The 12,937-nt window shown below is 42.2% G+C and overlaps 1 protein-coding gene across 5 annotated transcripts in view; it reads left to right on the top strand.

Annotated features, from left to right (window-relative positions):
- The window catches only part of PCDH19 (protocadherin 19), a 124,711-nt gene that overhangs the window by 70,120 nt on the left and 41,654 nt on the right, over window positions 1-12,937 (top strand). The window contains exons 3-5 of one of the 5 annotated variants that reach the window (XM_030575082.1): window positions 2,732-2,790; window positions 8,415-8,587; window positions 11,537-11,590. The exons of 1 other annotated variant lie outside the window; for it this stretch is intronic. In XM_030575082.1, coding sequence (XP_030430942.1) covers window positions 2,732-2,790; window positions 8,415-8,587; window positions 11,537-11,550 — 246 coding nt within the window. In that variant the 3' untranslated portion in view covers window positions 11,551-11,590. The remainder of the gene's footprint in view (window positions 1-2,731; window positions 2,791-8,414; window positions 8,588-11,536; window positions 11,591-12,937) is intronic. 3 more of the 5 variants (XM_030575080.1, XM_030575081.1, XM_030575088.1) reach the window with 3 other exon arrangements.

The following is a 12,937-nucleotide window of genomic DNA, read 5'->3' on the forward strand; positions in this document are numbered from 1 at the left end:
TACGAATGTTTAGCATATCTGGCACATAAATACCATGCAATGCTGGCCTTAGGTGCTGACTTTGTCGGTGCTCTGGGGCTGGAGCACCCATGGGGAAAAATTGGTGGATGCTCTGCACCCACCAGCAGCTCCCCACCCCACCCCCTGCTGTAGCTCACCTCCACTTCCATTGCCTCCTCTGAGGCCACCTTCTCCGCTTCTCCTCCTAGCTCTTGGGAAGGAGCGGGGGGAGTGGGAATATGGTGCGCTCAGGGAAAGAGGCAGGGCGGGGGTGGGGATTTGGGGAAGGAGTCCAATGGGGTAGAGAGGGGGCAGAGTTGGGATGGGGACTTTGGGGAAGGGGTTGGAATGGGGGTGGGGCAGGGGTGAGGCCAGGGCCAGGGGGTTGTGAACACTCACTGGCATCAGGAGAAATTGGCACCTATGATGCTGGCTACAACAGTGCCATGCGAATGCCTGTTCTCACTTCCAGGTGACATTGTAAACAAGAAGAGGGCAGCATTATCTCCTGCAAATGTAAACAAACTTGTTTATCTGAGTGATAGGCTGAACAAGAGGTAAGATTGAGTGGACTTGTAGGCTCTTGAAATTTTATATTGTTTTATTTTTGAATGCAGTCATGTAACAAAAAAAATCTACATTTGTAAGTTGCACTTTCTCAACAAAGAGATTGCACTACCGAACTTGTACTGTAGTAGGTGAATTGAAAAATATTATTCCTTTTGTTTATTTTTAAAGTGCAAATATTTGTAAGCAAAAATAATATACACTTTGATTTCAGTTACAACACAGAATATAATATATATGAAAATGTAGAAAAACATCCAAAATATTTAATAAATTTCAATTGGTATTCTATTATTTAACCGCAATTAAAATAGCGATTAATCACGATTTATTTTCTTGAGTTAATCACGTGAGTTAACTGCTATTAGTTGACAGCCCCAATTTAAAATAAAGCACCCACTTTAAATTCTCCAGCAGGGGATTACCTTGCTGGTATTTACATAGCTATGCAATAAATATTTTAACATGTTAATTATACACTAATAAGAAAAATACCTTTTGAACTTTCTGCCAAATTGCCACATGCAGAACTGGATCCATCAGGGAATTAAAAGCAATTAGTTTTATAACAGAGCGTGGTCATATTGTTTCTTCTCTGCAAATTGTTCTGTGGTCACCAGTCAGCCTTTTTCTGTCAAGTGTTTATATAAAGACTGACAGGGCTTGGAGACTTCAGCTGCATAAAAAAAATAAATAATGTAGGACATTTAAGGTATTCATTTTGCATCAGATGTATTTCTTGCTGTCTAAGGGACAAATTCAACCTTCACACACATTAATACAGCTCTCATTGAAGTCAACAGGAATTTTGCCAGGGTAAGGCCAGAGGGCTTTATCATGCAGCTGTACTACATGTGGAACTCCCACTCTGTTTACCTCATGCATTCCTAGTAATAGTTATGATGCTCTATAAACTCCTAACAGCTCCCTCTCTGAGGTGGGTCAGTATCATTATCCCCATTTTACAGATGAGGCATGGGAAAGGGAAGGTCAACATTTACAAAAATATGCATTCATTTTGTGTGCTTCTATTTTGGGGGGCTCTGATTGATTCTCTGAAGGCAGCGGTGCTGAGCCATTTGCAGCTCCAATTGACTTCACTTGTAGTTGGGGTACTCAGGATCTCTGAAAATCAGACATCCTACACTGGGCCAGTCAGAAATTGAGGTATCCCAAATTAGAGGCCACTTTCGTAAACTAAGACTAAGCTTGATAAGTTTATGGAAGAGATGGTATGATGGGATAGCCCAATTGATCTTTGATTATCAGCAGGTAAGTATGCCCAGTGGTCTGTGATGGGATGTTAGATGGGTTGGGATCTGAGTTATTGCAGAGAATTCTTTCCTGGGTGCTGGCTGGTGAGTCTGCCCACATGCTCAGGGTTTAGCTGATCGCCATATTTGGGGTCGGGAAGGAATTTTCCTTCGAGGCAGATTGGCAGGGGCCCTGGAGGTTTTTCTCCTTCCTCTGCAGCATGGGGCATGGGCCATTTGCCGGAGGATTCTTTGCAGCTTGAGGTCTTCAAACCACAATTTGAAGACTTCAGTAACTCAGACATAGGTTAAGGGTTTGTTATAGAAGTGGTTGGGTAGGATTCTGTGGCCTGCTTTGTGCAGGAGATCAAACTAGATGTTCATAATGGTCCCTTCTGACCTTGAAGTCTATGAGTCTATGAGTAAAGTTGGGCCTTACCAGCTTGTTCGAGGCCACATAGCAAGTCAGTGTTAGAGCCAGAACTAGAACCTAGCTCTCCCAATTCCGTAGCCTGTTCCTAGCTCACTAGACTACACAGTCTCTCTAGTTTTGAATATACCCATCACAGAAGCATCTGGGTGCCATTAAAGAAATTGGGAATGCCTCATGCAGGCTCATATTTTGAATAAGGACTGGGTCCAAAGTAGATTGCCCATGTAGATCTGAAGGCAGACATTGTCCCAAATAAAATGTCCCATTCTACACTCCCCATATGGGTTAAATGCCCGGTGGACATTGTAGGAGTTTTACCTGAGTAAGGATAAGCAGGCCTGGGCCCAGAGTGTGTCTTTAGGTGCAGGATTTACCAGTTAATTGCCTTTGTCCTTAATACAATGAACCTTGCAAACCTGAGGTTCCGGTTAGGTGAATCATATTTATAACTATCTCCCTTGTCTTTTCCTCCTTTCAGACTGAAAACTACTCTTTTGATTCCAACTATGTGAACAGCAGAGCCCATTTAATAAAGAGGTATGTGGATTTGCTTGAAAATGCTTCGGTTTGCATAGCCAAATCCAGATTGTTTAGCACTCTTTTCTGCCTTATTATATTCTCTTGATGTTTTGTATGCAAAATGCTTCTGGAATAATCATTTGATTTTTTTTTAAAACAGTATTTGCTTCCTATTAAATCCCATTGCTTGTGGTTTTTAATAAAGGGAAATCTTTTTTTTTATGTTTGCCTCCTCACTGGGAACTAGCAATGACTTAGGCAAAATGCTGTTACCCTGACAACTTTAAAATTCATAGACTTTTTTCCATTTGAAAGCACAGGAATAAAATGATAGATCTGGATGGTGAAAGCTCCCTGACATGTAAGGAGGGAAAAGAAACTTATTTGGGGCCAGGTAATTGGGTTTTGATATTTGTTCATTGTTTTAGTTTGAATATTAAAGCAGAATATAATTTTGATGGGATTTTGTCCCATTAGTACTAAATCATCAGCCCATTTTCATCCCAGCAGTTACCCCTTGGGTTAATTTGGCCCACTGGGTAAAATTCTCTCAAATATATCTTAGGTCTTCATCTGTAGGAGAAGAGATGAGCCCAGTAGTTAGCTAACATTTCCGTTACACCACCTTAACCCCATTGACTTCAACTGGGTTGTATCTTAACTAACCGAGAGATGAATTTAGTTTGTGGGGGGAGTCTAAAAACTTTCAGTTCACCCATTCCACTTCCCAGTCAATAGAAGACCCCAACACAGCAAAATTGTTTCTTATCAGGAAGCCACAATTCAGTGCAGGAGATCTGTATCCCCTGTAAGTCATGGAGCTCTGCTCTGGGAGGGTTTACTGCACTCCAGTTTGCGGGGTGGGACTAGATAGGCCAGGTGAGGTGGAGGAACAGAACTACTCATCCATCACCTTTCTCCCCCATTCAGGATTCCCTCCCATCCCTGACTCCGGGTCTGGGAGGCAACTCCTGGACCAAATACTGCACATTTTTATCTGTGAAGTTTTATTCATGAAGACAGTGGAGTAGCAAAGGTCTAACAGAGCACAGCTGGGTCCTGAACTGTTTAAATCTTCCAATAGTAGAGAAAATCCAATTACTTTACTGGCAAAAATCCCATGGATTTACATCTTAAAAATATAACGAGGAGAATTACAAGTGCATTATCTGACCAACTTCAGTTCAGCCAGTGAAGGGCAGGTATATTTGTTTGCATTGTTCATGATGTTTAACAATGATAATGTGACTGCTGGAGAGAAATGGGCTGCCTGCAACATATCACTCCTTACAATATAGTCAGGATTCGTTCTTCTGAAACACAAATCTATTAATGTTTTCTTTTTTACACCTAACATAAAAGCAAGCAGCATTCCTGACTTCCACAGCAAGGTTTACTCCAAGCCTGTATTGTTCTGGGATTCCTGCAACTGCTGATACTCAGAAACCTGCCTTTGCTTTAGAAAAGTGGCAGTGGTAGAAACATATTTTGTGAGAGTGTGTTGCATTATGGCCTGTCTCACTGCAGGAAAGACAAATGCATTGTCATGCAGATTGCTTGCACATTCTGAATGGCAACTCTATGTGCAGTATTCCGCCCCCCACTTTACTTGTCTTGCACTTTAAGTCTAATGAATGTCATAAATGTGAGGCAGACATTTGAGAATGGAAATGTCATCCATTAAACGCTGGAATAATTTTAATTCAGCAAAATCTTTTGTTTTTGTGGAAATGTTGTAGTTGCTCTACCTTTGCTATGTGAATCTCCCAAAATCTGTGAGTTTAATTAATCTTTTTCTATTTGTCTCTCTCTCTCTCTCACTCACTCACTCTCTCTCACACACACACACACGCACGCACACACAAAAATAAATTCTGGATGGAAAGGGCTTTCTTACTTTAAAATTCTCTGATGTTGCCTGGAATCAGTCAGTGGCTTCAACATGGACATCTTTATTGAAAAGGTAGTGTTTGAAGGTTTATCAATTTAAATGTATTTTCACAGTTCCCCCCCCCTTTGTGGTTCTGCAAAGCACGAAATGGTAGGTGGTCCTCTTGGTTTCCGTGGAGACACAAAGGGGCTTTGCAAACTAATGAAAATATCTGTTTTTTCAGTGCTTTGAAGCACAGGCCGCTCCCAAGACTAAATGATTTTAGTCAAAGCCAGCTAGCTGGAAAATTTGGGCCAGATCCTCAGCTGGTAGAAAGTGGTCCAGTGAAATCAATGCTTATTTAAACCTGCTGAGGATATGACCCGTTTGTCCTAATTTGGTAAAAGCAATGTTGAAAGACATTGTGAAAGAGAGCTCCTGGGTAGTTAGCCCTGATGCTGAGATTTGAATTCCCTGCCTAGATTGTAAGTTATTTGGGGCAGGGACTTTCACTTACTCTGTTTGTACAGTGCTTAAGCGCAATGGGTTCATCTTGGTTCATCTCTAAGCATTCCTGTACTACAAAAAGAAGCAATTACATTAAATGGAGAGGGACAATCTCCGCCTCATCTTGGTCAAAGTGCTGTCAGCACTGGAGTAGGAGGAGTAATGCTTAATTTGTGCTAGGGCTTGCCAGGGCTGAGCCCTGACACCTCTAGGCTTGGCAGTTCGTAGCTCCAGCACCTCTGGGCTTGCTGTGTCAGTTATGAAAATAAAAAATTGCTTGAGCCCTGGCACCTCTTTTATTACAAATTAAGCACTGGGGAGGAAAGGGCTTAAGTGAGCCCTCCCTTCCTTGTTATCCACCTGCTTGTTTAGATTTTGCTTCTTCTGTTCCTTCTCAGGCATTCTCCTTTACAGACCTTCTTTTCTAGAGTGCCTCTTTCTCTTTGTGGATGGATAGCCTGTATGTTTCACCAACTTCTCCTCAGCAGTAACCAGTTGATTTTACAATTCTGCGATGTCAGCTTGTCCTCTTTGCTGCCCCGGGGGTTCTCCATGAGCTAGCTACGTTTCAGAATGGACTGTATCTGATTTTAGCCTGACGTCTTAAAGCTTTACCTTGTCCACCAGTTTGCATGGCTGCCAAGAGTTTCTAGGATTTGTTGTTTCCCATTTTGCATCCATCCTCAAGCCAGAGAAGAGAATTTCCCAGCCCTCCGCTCTTTGGGCTCTGAGCATCTACCGTAAGAACTTCGCCCTCAGCTGTTGTTGGGAGCTCTCTATGATATGGGCTTGCTCTTGCAACACTTTTTCTAATCAGTGCTCTGCTGCTGTCGCTCTCCATAGCACATGGAAGGCAGCGAAGCACCATTTATAAGGGGCGCTACAGGGGTAGACCTGAAAATAAAATAAAATGGAGCTTTCAAGCAGATACCGTTTCCAGCTTGCAATATAACAAGTCTATGGGCACAGTCAGGTGGGGGCAGCTTTAGTTTAGGTAGTTGAGAGCTCACCAGTTCTAGCAGTACTCACCATCATAAGTACATGGCCATGACTAGTGATTCTGGATGCCCGACTTGAGATACCTTAAAGAGTCTGATTTTTCAGAAAGTGCTGAGCACGTGCCTTTGGAAAAATCAGGTCCCTTTGAATTGTCAGAAACAGAGGCACCCAAAATCACTAGTCACCCTTGAAAATGTAAGCCATAGGGGAACCTGCTCAGACCAGTAATATCTTTACCTGTAAAACTAAACTTTGTTACATCAATCACTGTATAAGGTCAGACTTATACAGAACACCAAACGCAGCTGATGTTTTTCCCCCAAGCCTTGCTCTGTATAGGATTTCCTGCAGGAGTTGCCTGTCTCTGTCTTTGATTCCCTCAAAGTTGCACCCACTTCTTTGTATACGTTGGTAGCATTAATAAGCTGCTCCTGCCACAACGACCAGAATTTACTCTGCAGTTTTATGCTAAGTTCTAACTCTTGCTAATCTGAGATGTCAGGAGCAAAGTCCAGCATCCATTTATGAGATTGTAGATCCTGCCATGTTCAGGCCCTGGTCCTGTGGGGATTGGCCCCCAAGCAAAACTCCTCAATACTGGAGAAAGGTGTTGAGCAGGGCGGCCAGAAGCTTTCAGTATAGTGCCTCTTAAAATAAGTTCTGTGGGGCAGGAACTGTCTTTTTGTTCATTGTTTGTGCAGTGCCTCACACAGTAGGGTCCTGGCTTTGACTGGGGCTCGTAAGTGCTTCTACAATAGAAATAAATAACAGTGATAATAATTGAAACAAAACAAGCCAGTTTCCTCAAAGGAAGTCTGAAGCCTTTTAAAGTCACATGGACCCTGGGAATTATAGCCATCTGCTTCTTCTGGCTCTTGGCTACGGGTCTCTGCCCAATAAAAGGCTCTCTGTGGCCTGTGTTCTATAGTCACTCTCTTCCAGGTGTCAGTGGAGTTGGTCCCAGCCTCATAAAGCCCAGATGGCAGAATATGCTGAACATCTTCATGTCCTAATGCTGATGGTAGTCAGAGTGTGCTGCTCTGCTGGTACATTCTCTACATTCAGGTCGATGCACCTTACTCAACACCTCATGCAGTTCTTGCCATGACCTGTTCAAAGTAATCTCAGAAGTGTGTACTGTGCATTGCTTTTTCTTTTGCCACTGGGCTTGTTACCACCGTAAGAACTGACAGATCTAACTAAGGGTCCATCCTGGTCCAGTACCTTTTCTCTAACAGTGGCCTGAGCCAGCTGCTTCGGAAGAAGGTACAAGAAACCTCATAATGGACAATATATGGAACAGCCTTCTTCACAGGGAATTTTTTTATTCCCAAATATCGGGCTGCAACAGAAGTTGGTTAATGCCCTGAAGCATATAAGGGATTATCCTAGCTAATGTAATTTTGAATGTTCTTATTTATATAAATGTCTAATCCTTTTTAGAATCCTGTGAAGCTTTTGATCTCAGTAGTATATTGTTGCTTTGAGTTCCACAGGATAGTTTTGTAGTGTGTGAAAAGAATAACTCCTGAAGACCAATATAAGCTGGATTTTCTGTTTTGCAGGATGAATGGATATGGCGAGACAGTGCTACCCCGTAGGGCTCCTTTTTCAGCAATACATTAGTCGTTGTCCTGACTGCCATTTTCTTTGTACCTTATGTACTCAGCAGCACAGCCAGGAAGTTCTACCAGCTTGTAGCTGGCACATTCAGCAATAGTTTGTCTGTATTCACAGGAGACCTTCATTTCTTTTCTGTTAGAATGGTTCAGAGCTGAATGTGACATGCCAAGTTGAATAGGTTGAATTGCTGTTGTACTTTGTCTCTTCCTATTCTTCTCAGGTATAAGGTGATCCTCTGTTCCTGATCTTGCCTCAAGTCTGCTTTAGCTGTGCAACACTTCAACTTTTCGTCTGTTTGGCTTATTCTACACTGAGCAGCAACACTTTGCTTGTGTGCTAAATGAGAAAGATCTTTGTGTAATTCTCACAAACCCGTAGGCAGTTCCTGTTTCAGACTTGCAGCTATTTCTAGTTGCCTACTGGAACGTGCATAAAGATCAATGAATGGAATTGTTAGTGTTTCATACTGGAACACTCTTTTTGTGGTTCTGAATTGTGAATACCTATGAAAGAGATTTTTTCCCCCTAGATAATACAGCCAGTATAAGTCTTGCTTCAGGGTTATGACATCATCCTGGCTAAGAGAGACTTTATCTGATCAGACTTGACATGACAGTAAATCATTGTTCTTTCTTAAACCCAGCAGTTCAACTTTCAAGGACTTAGAGGGGAATAGTCTCAAGGATAGTGGGCATGAGGAGAGTGACCAGACCGACAGTGAACATGATGTCCAACGGGGCCTGTACTGTGATACTGCCGTCAATGATGTGCTGAACACCAGTGTTACTTCCATGGGGTCTCAGATGCCTGAACAAGGTAGGTTGTGTCACTGCAAAATATTGTATGTTAAGAGAGAGATCTGTGGAGCTTTCTGACTGTAGTAACATTAGATAGCTGGATGCTGATGGCTAGAATATATTCTTGCATGGGTGTGCATTAAGGATGCTTAGCATGTACTGTATATAGTGCTTTTCTTCTTCCAAGTGCTGTATAAATATAAATTAATCTTCACTACCCCTGTCAAGTAAGTAAACAATGAGGATTATTCTCCATTTCACAGATGGGGAAACTGAGACCCTGCTGAGTTTTTATGTGAAAGCTATTCAAGTGGTAGTGTTAGATTTAGAGCAGGAGCTAAAGTGTTTCTGATCAGGTCCTTACTGAACTAGACCTCACTTTCTTAAGCAAAGATCACATGCCCTATTTTTGACACTCTGTAGCAGGATTTCAGGAGATCGTGAGCAGACATCATCCACACAACATTTTGAAAAGGTCAGCTGAGCATATATACACGTTATTCACACATTCCACAGGAGATTAGCTCAGTCTAGTGGGCGAGGTATTTGTGTCTTTCCCTCCACCCCAATAAACTGCAGTTTCACCTATTACACATACCCATATGCAGAGTTCGAAAATCAAACTATGATCTAAACCCAAATGAGTGTTAGCTGGAGGAAAATAGAAGAGTTCAGCTGAGCCCATTCCTTCATATGTACTTGAGCATGAATGTCGCTTTTAATGTCTTACTGATGCAAACATCCTCTGCAAACATCCTGTCATTTTCAATTAAGATGTATGAATGCAGTTTAGTGCTCAAGCTCAGGGAAGCCTTAGGGATGCTTGGATATCTCTAGAGAGAGGTTGTAGCTGAGGCTCAACTGGAAGCCCCACTGCTAAAAGACTTAAGGATGTGAAAACAAGTGCTGTGATTATGAACTGGGCTTCAGCTGTTGAATTCAATTCATGGTAAACATCATTAAAAGCCTTTGTTTTGATGTAATAAAGAGAGTCAAATGGGGAGAGTTCTTACCATCCGTGTTGTAAAAGATTTCCTCTAAAAGAAACAATAATCACTACAGTAATTCCTAAGGGGTGCTGTTAAATGGCCATAGTTAACCCTGGAAAACTGTGCAAGTTGGAGTACATAGAGGTCACCTAGCAATTCTATATTGTCAGCCACATTAACTGGAGAGCGGTGACATCTATAATGATAATGTATTTTCCAGACAACCATACTGTGGCTAAAGATGAAAAAATTAAACATTTATGTAACTATTCAGTGGCAATTTAATTCTCCAAGGACTAGCACTGTGTCTGAGAATGCAGGCTGATAGGTATCGTTTATTATTCTTCTATTACAAAGAAATGCTTTTTCATTTCGATCAGGAAAAGGTTTCCTAAGATGGTCCTTGCAGTAAGAGATGGCTCTGGGAGCGAAAATGCTCATAATTGATTCCTGTCCCGTTGGAATGGTCTGAACAACATCTGTTAATTTTTTTGTCACCCTTTTTTAGCAAAAACTAATCTTGGTGGAGTGCCGGATAGGATTTGACAGAGATTACATTTCCGACGAGGTTGTGCACTGCCTGCAGTGTGCATGAGATAACAATGAGAATGAATTGAGAGGAACGGGCTGGAGTCAGACCTGGTCAGTAAAGAGACACTGGTGATAAATTTGGTTCAATATATTGGAACCAAATCTTCCAGTATGAACTGCTAGTGAAGACAATTAGGTGGGGGAGATCCAAAAGCACATATTGGAGTCAGGTGCCCAACTCCCATTGACCTTTAATGGGAATTGGGTGCCTATCACATACTGTGCATTTGCAGAGCTCCCTCTTAGCTATTACTTTGTGGGAAACTCAGTTAGTTGTAACTTCCAGCTCTTGTTCATTAATATTTGTCACATATGGGAGTATCCTCATGTTTATGCCATGCCAGGATTATTCACCATGCTCTGATTCTGCAAATCACTTAAACACATCAGAACTTTAAGCACATTAATAGTCTCATTGACTTCAGTGGGGCTACTCCCATAGTTGGAGCTAAGCAGGGCCTAAGGGCTTGCCTACACTTAAAATGAACAGCTGCACTGCTGTAGTGCTTCAGTCTAGACACTACTTACACTAATGGGAGGGATTTTCCCTTTGGTGTAGATAATCCACCTCCCCAAAAGGCAGTAGAATTCTTCCATTGACCTTGCACTGTTTACATGGGGACCTAGGCCAGCTTAACTGTGTTGTTCAGGGGTGTGGATTTTTCACATCCCTGAGAGAGAGTGAGTTATTTCAGCCTAATTTTCAAGTGTAGGTCAGGCCTAAGTGCTTTACTGGGTTGAGGTCTATCCTGCCCTCCCAAAACTTGTGGCTCGATATTGCCATCTAACTGGGTTTGACTGAACACTCTCATGCGAGCAGGGGTTTTTAAATGGGATTGGGGAAGACCTCTTCTCTGAACCCTGTGGTAGAGTAGTGGAAGACCTAGCTATACGCTGTAAGCCATATGCATTTATATGGTTACAGCCTGCATCAAAATTTTGATCTGGATACTACATGACTGAAGTATCCCTACACAGCCTGCTCATTCTAAAACTGCTCATTCTGGTGTCTGAGATGCTTCTCTACATCCTTTTCTGCTGATGGCATTTCACATATACATATAGTTAGAGAACTAACACACTGAGGGAGGGCTGTATTTGGATCTGGTGTAAGATACGTACAGCTCCATTGGAGTCACTACTTACATCAGGTCTGACTTTGGTCCTACTAACACTGTTGTAATGGCTATTTTTAGAAGTGGGAGTACTCTAGGCCAAGCATTGGACATCATTAGTAGTATTTATGTTAATATTATGCTAGCATTCCTGGGCTTGTTGTGGAGCTGCAGGCTGCTTCCACCGTCAGCTGCGCGTTTCAGAACGTGGTTGGGCAAGTATTGTGGCTGCTCTAACTTTCTCCTGACGTCTGTCTCCTCTGGCATTTACAGCTTCCAAAAACTAGGCACCTGTGTGCGTGTGTTGCTGCTTCCAATTATAAAAAGGTGGGTACACACTGTATAATAACACATATCTGAGGCCCCATCTTCTCTGCAGCTAAATGGACCCAAGTTCTGTTGCAAGGCCCCTGGATTCTGTGACACGCTGATGCAGCATGCTGGAAATTTTGTGGTGGCTTTGTTTGGGGATCCGAATCAACTATGAAAATGAATAACAGAACCAGTCAGTGCTCCTTGTGTTATTGATTTTGGTATTCTCTTCCATTTATTCTACGTACTCTCCTTGGTTTCACTTTTCAGTGTCCCGCAGAGTTTTGAATTGACAACATGACTGCTTCAGAGGAGATCATAGGGGGAAAGTTGGAGGCTTTGGCAGCTGAGTGGGGAATAATTGGGCTTTTGGCTGCTGATGAGACACATGGTCCATCTGGGAAGGTACCGCTCAACATGAGTGTGGGTGGCAGAATCTGGCTCTCTGTTACATGCCTACAGACACAATTGTTGCACAGTTTTGAGCGTTCTCTACATTTCCAGTAATAACACTGAAAAATCAAAAATCTGAATCGGATACATTTGTTTTAGATTACTGTGACTCCCTTCACTACAATGGAGTAACTTGTGATTTGCATGTGGTTAAATTAAATCAGAATCAGGCCTCAAGTATCTGGAATATAAACCCAGTCATTAGTTTAGTGGGAACTCTCCTGAACCAGTAAACTATTCAGGATTGGTGATCTCGGCAAGAAGCGAAGTTTTACATAAGTGTTCTAGAGCTGTAAGTAATCTGCCTTACTATTTCCATTTCTGGCAGCTGCGCAAACAATTCCTCTTCATCAGGCAGGGAATATGGCTCTAGTGGCCTAGCTAAACATAGATGGAGAAACCAAATACTAGGTGATCAGGGAATCCCTTCTCTTGGTCAAAAGGGCTTTGGAAAATGTCCTGCCCTAGGGCAGGCTGGGGTGGGTATAAAGGCAGACTGACTGATCAGAAGACTGTTTAACCCAGAGGAATGAATGGGATCTTGCCTGGAAAGTCATCAGCATGGTTGTAGAATAGCAGCAACAAGAGTTGATGCACAAAATCATTAATTTTTGTAGCAGATACTAAAAAAGAAGGTAAGGAAGAGGAACGTTGTCAGAAGCTCACTCGTTCATTGAGGCTGTGCCTTGCCCTGATACTTAGGCTGCAGAAAATGGTCAAGAAAATCAAGGTAATTAGACAAGAGTAGTAATAGTCATTCTTACAGAGTTCATGAGACATCCAAAGGATTAAGGAGTCTTCCTTATCCACTCTGGGTAACTCTTGATCTGCTGATGTGAGATCCTTATTGGCATAAATCTTTACGGCCTATGAACCATCTTGATATCAAGGGTGCTTCTGAAAATTAGG

Source organism: Gopherus evgoodei, chromosome 9, assembly GCF_007399415.2.
Source record: "Gopherus evgoodei ecotype Sinaloan lineage chromosome 9, rGopEvg1_v1.p, whole genome shotgun sequence".
Lineage (NCBI taxonomy): Eukaryota > Metazoa > Chordata > Testudines > Testudinidae > Gopherus > Gopherus evgoodei.